The sequence below is a fragment of the Benincasa hispida genome, chromosome 9, assembly GCF_027475165.1.
Source record: "Benincasa hispida cultivar pf3 chromosome 9, pf3_genome.v1.1, whole genome shotgun sequence".
Classification (NCBI taxonomy): Eukaryota; Viridiplantae; Streptophyta; class Magnoliopsida; order Cucurbitales; family Cucurbitaceae; genus Benincasa; species Benincasa hispida.
The window spans coordinates 70,073,351-70,078,470 of record NC_143486.1 but is presented as its reverse complement, the minus strand read 5'-3'; the positions used below and the strand labels follow the sequence as shown (position 1 = coordinate 70,078,470).

The following is a 5,120-nucleotide window of genomic DNA, read 5'->3' as shown; positions in this document are numbered from 1 at the left end:
AATGATAATTTTTCCTTCCAAACTTCTCTTGGTGAATAATGTTTGTTCGCTATCGCACCTTTGAAATCCTTCATTGATGAAATGTGTTTCAATTCGACTAAACCAAGCACGTGGAGCTTGTTTTAATCCATATAAAGCTTTGTGCAATTTGTAAACTAAGTGCTCATTACCCTTCTTTTGATACCCTTTTGGTTGCTCTACATAAACATCTTCAGTTAACTCACCATGGAGAAAAGCTGACTTAACATCAAGCTGAAAAATATTCCAATCCTTTTGTGCAGCTAGAGCAATAATCATTCTTACTGTATCCATCATTGCCACTGGTGCAAAAACTTCTGTGTAGTCTACTTCATATTGTTGAGAGTAGCCTTTAGCAACCAATCGAGCCTTGTACTTATCAATTTTTCCGTGCTCATTGTATTTGGTTTTGTAGACCCACTTTACTCCAATCCTTTTAGCTCCAATTGGTAGTTCAACAAGTGTCCACGTTTTGTTCTTCTCAATGGATCTGATTTCATTGTCCATGGCCAGCCTCCAATTTCCATCTTGTATAGCATCTTCAAAATACAATGGATCAGTTAATATCCCTAGTGCCATATGAGCTTCATCCTTTGAAAGACCTTCTCCACTAATATAATCATCCATCCATGTAGGAAGACGCCTCTCACGAGATTCCCTTAAATTCCTCACATTTTGCCAACCATCACCAAAAAATGTGATCCTTCTCCCTAACTCCATCTTCTCTATCACTATCAAGTTCATTTTCACTCACATTTTCTTCCTCATCTGCATCATCACCATCACTCAAATCTAAGTGTAATGCTACTATTTGTTTTGCGTCCCAATCCCATTGTTTTTCTTCCTCAAAAATTACATCTCCACTCACAAAAACCTTTCCACCGACCGAATCATATAGTCTGTAACCTTTTGACTCCTCACTAACTCCCAATAACACACAAGAAATGCTTTTATTGTATAATTTGGTTCTTTTTGCATCTGGAACATGTGCATGTGCTACACATCCAAAACCCCGAAAATGATCTACTGAGGGTTTTATCCCACTCCAAGCCTTCTTTGGTGTGATATCTTTGACCACCAAGGTAGGACATCTATTTAAGACATAGATGGTCCAATTTACTGTTTCCGGCCAAAAGGTTTTGAGTATATTTTTCTCCGATAGCATTGAACGAACCATGTTCATTATCGTTCTGTTTTTCCTTTCCGCTACACCATTCTATTGCGGAGTATAGATGGTCGTTAATTGCCTTTTGATCCCATTTTGTTTGCAAAAATCATTGAACTCAACTGAATTAAATTCTCCTCCTCTATCGGTGCGTAAACACTTAATAGGCAACTCAACTTTTTTCTCAACCAAGGACTAAAAGTATTTGAAAGAGTTAAAAGATTCTGACTTTTCTACCAAAAAATATACCCATGCTTTCCTGCTATAATCATCAATAAACAACAGAATGTACCTTTTGTTGCTATTAGATGTAGGGGTGATTGGGCCACAAATATCTGCATGAATAAGTTCCAGCTTTTGTGTTGCTCTCCAAGTTCTCCTCTTTGGAAAGGGATCTCGATGTTGTTTCCCTTTGATACAATCAGTGCATGTAGCATTTGAGGCACTAAATTGAGGAAGCCCATATACCATGTTTTTGCACTGTAGAGTTCTCAAACCTTTGTAACTCAAATGTCCATATCGTCGATGCCAAAGATGAGATAAACTTTCAGCTTCAGCTTTTGTTTGAAGGCACTGATCAACTTGTGTTTGAGAAGAAGTTTGGGTTAGCAAAATAAACATCCTGTTGTTGCTCATTTTTGTTTGAATAATTAAGCCTTTCTTTGGATGAAATATTTTGCATTCCCCTCCCTTGATCAAAATAGTCAAACCGTTTTTTTTGCAATTGTCCTATGCTCAAGAGATTGTTACTCAATTTTGGAATGTAGTATACCTCAGTAACAACATGATTAACTCCATTCAGAAACAACTTCACATTTCCTTTGCCCATCACATCCATTTTAGTGTTGTTTCCCAACTTCACTGAATGTCGAAAATCTTCATTGAGCTCACTAAACATGGATCGATCACCACACATATGATTAGAACACCCGGAATCAAGAAACCATGTATCTTCTCTTTTGACTCCATGCAATTCCTCATAGGACATTAGAAGCATTTCTTCTTCTTCATCGATTTCGGCATAGTTTGCTTCTTTATTTTCAGGACACTCATATTGGTAATGCCCAAGTTTTTGGCATCGGTAACACTGCACATTTGCTTTGTTGAAATTTGCTCGACCTCTTCCTCTTCCTCTGTAGCTGCCTCGACCTCGACCTCTTCCTTCATCATTCGTCACCTTCAAGGCTTGCTTCTCTCCGCTTCGTCGCTGAAACTTTTGTTCATGTACTATCAAAGAACTTTGCAACTCATCAATAGTGAGAGTATCGATATCTTTTGACTCTTCAATAGAACAAACGATATAGTTAAACTTTTCTGTTAAAAAGCGTAGAATTTTTTTCGACCACTTTCACATCTTGCATATCTTCTCCATAAATCCGCATCTTATTTGCCACCATCATGACTCTGGAGAAGTATTATGTCACTCCTTCACCAGACTTCATCTCAAGAATTTCAAAGTCTCTACGAAGAGCTTGTAGATGAAACCTCTTGACCCTTGCATTGCCTTCAAACTTTTTCTTCATTGCATTCCATATTTCCTTAGAAGTGTTCTTCTTAAGAATGGTTTCTAAAACTGTATGATCAATGGCTTGAAAGAGATAATTCTTTACTTTCAAGTCTTTTAGCTTCATCTCATCATTTTTCTTTCGCTGGGCTTCTGTTTGCAACAATTCGCTAGCTGGTTCAACATATCCAGGTTCGACCAACTCCCAGTATTCCTTGGATCGAAGGAAGTTTTCCATCAACATGCTCCAATGATCATAATGACCATCGAAACGTGGAATTACCGACTGTACAAAACTTCCTTCATGCTTATTTCCTTCCGTAGTCATTTTGCTGCAAAGTTTCAAAGACTGCTGCTTTGAAAAATCAAAACCACCTTGGCTCTGATACCAGAATGTTGAGAACAAAAAAGAATTGCACAACAAACTGTCTTTTATTGATAATGCTGCTAAGCTTAAATAGTAGCTAAACTACATCCACGAAAATAAAGGAGAAAAAATAGCAACCCACTCTTACTACAATTCAGCAAAGTGGAAACAGAAAGCTAAAAATAGGAAACTGTTATAACAAAAAAACCTTTCAGTTTATCACTATACTATGTGATAGACGCTAATAGAAACTATCAATATCTATCAATTTTTTTATTATTTCTATAAATAATTTGACATTTTTTTCTAACCGTGAAATTTTTTTAAAATTTGTATTTATTTTTTAAATTGTGGTTTATTTAATGTGTGATCATATATATTTATTTTATAATGATAGGAGGTTTGGATCATTTTTTTTCCTTCACCTCGAAATTCCATTTATTTTCATCTGCGATCGTGCGTCATTATCTGTCTGGTATTTTACATGGTCATCTGTATTATGTTTTTACCATTTTCATTTTTTTTAATATTCTATAGTTTGCAGAAATATGTATCATAGTTTATTTTTTATGTTGATAAATATATTAGAAAATGAAAATATACATCTCATATATTATTCGATATATAAGATGGTATATTGTAAAAACTACCATGTTCGTGCACTAAATAAATATATCGTAGTTTAATTCTTGAAAATATAAATATTTATTGAGTATATTATTTTGTATATAAGATATAGTGTTGTATAAGATGATATATTGTAAAAATTTCACATTCGTGCACTTAAGAAATATATCGTTGTATTTTTTTAGAAAAAATATATCGTTGTATATTGCAACATATGAATGTGGTTTATATGCATTTCATTTTTATGTGTATATATGAGACTTATTTCAAATATATACGATATTTATATCAAATGTATTTAGAACAATTATAGATTTTAGGCAAGTTATGTAATATATATACCATATCAATATATATATTCCACGTATTCTGTCATATATACACATGTATATTTAATTATTATTTAAATATATACATCATATTATAAATTGGAGTATAAAATAAGATAGATGACGGCATCATATTATTTGAAATAAACTCATACATATTCGAAATTAGAAACAAAAATGTAGAAATAAACTCTATATATATACTATTTACTACATTCTCATAGTATATAAATCCTATGCAAATCTGTCTTGAAAAGCATGTCATTTAGATCTGTAGAGATCTGAAAACATGTTGTCGTGCAATAAAGATATGTCTCACATATATGTATACCGCATATTATTGAACATGTTATACGATATATAGAACATAACCTATTAACATATTCAAATATGTAGTATACAAATTGGCCTATATTATATGTAAATCAATAAAACAAGGACTACAAGATGAATACTACACATGGGATGAATGTTAAAGACCTAAAACAACAATAAATTTGTATACTTTGTTTTATTTACTAACACAAGTATACAAATCATAACATAACATACGCAAATCCTCTTTCTCCTGTTTTTACAATCAAATTATAAATTGTATAAGATGAATGCTACACTTGAATCATATGCTATCACCTAAAAATAATTGTTCTTAAGTGTGGGGGGTTTTCTTCTTGAGTGTGTATTTTTCTTCTTGAGTGTGAGGGTTTTTTTATTCTTTATTCTAAGATATTGAATTGTGGTACTGAAAATTTAAATAATTCTTATTGGACTATTTGAGGAGAAATTAGAGCGCGATTTTGAGGGTTCTTTATAATCTTCATTATAGTAGAACCTACCGTTGCAGAAGACTAGACATAGTCCTAAATTTGGGGCGAAATGTCATTCTATTTTCTTTTATCTACTTTATTTGTTATTTTATAATCAATTACTTATTTAGTTCTGACGTATGTAGTAGGAATTTGAGATATAATTCAGTTTATTATGCATTTATTTATATCTTGAATAAAGTCTCAACATAAATTAACAGTAGAGACTAAATTTAAGATTTATTAAAAATATGGAATAAACTTTAAGTAAACAACCAAAATCAAACTTGGATTAATAATGAAT

General features: G+C 32.6%; 1 protein-coding gene across 1 annotated transcript; it reads right to left on the bottom strand.

Moving 5' to 3' along the window:
• Positions 1-703: 703 nt before the first annotated feature.
• Positions 704-3,015, bottom strand: LOC150034044 (uncharacterized). The gene is made up of 4 exons (XM_090317195.1): positions 2,616-3,015; positions 1,956-2,464; positions 1,476-1,663; positions 704-1,109 (listed from the first exon to the last, which is right to left on the bottom strand). The coding sequence occupies exons 1-4, from the start codon at positions 3,013-3,015 to the stop codon at positions 704-706; spliced, it is 1,503 nt and encodes a 500-aa protein (XP_090173321.1).
• Between the last annotated feature and the right edge of the window lie 2,105 nt (positions 3,016-5,120).

Excerpts from the sequence above, each read along its gene's own strand:
- LOC150034044 (XM_090317195.1), bottom strand. The coding sequence starts at position 3,015 with ATGACTACGGAAGGAAATAAGCATGAAGGAAGTTTTGTACAGTCGGTA. Across the intron at positions 2,465-2,615 it reads AATTCTTGAGATGAAGTCTG|AGTCAAAAGATATCGATACT; the intron begins GTGAAGGAGTGA and ends GTTCTATTGAAG. Across the intron at positions 1,664-1,955 it reads TTAATCATGTTGTTACTGAG|TGCAAAAACATGGTATATGG; the intron begins GTATACTACATT and ends AGAACTCTACAG.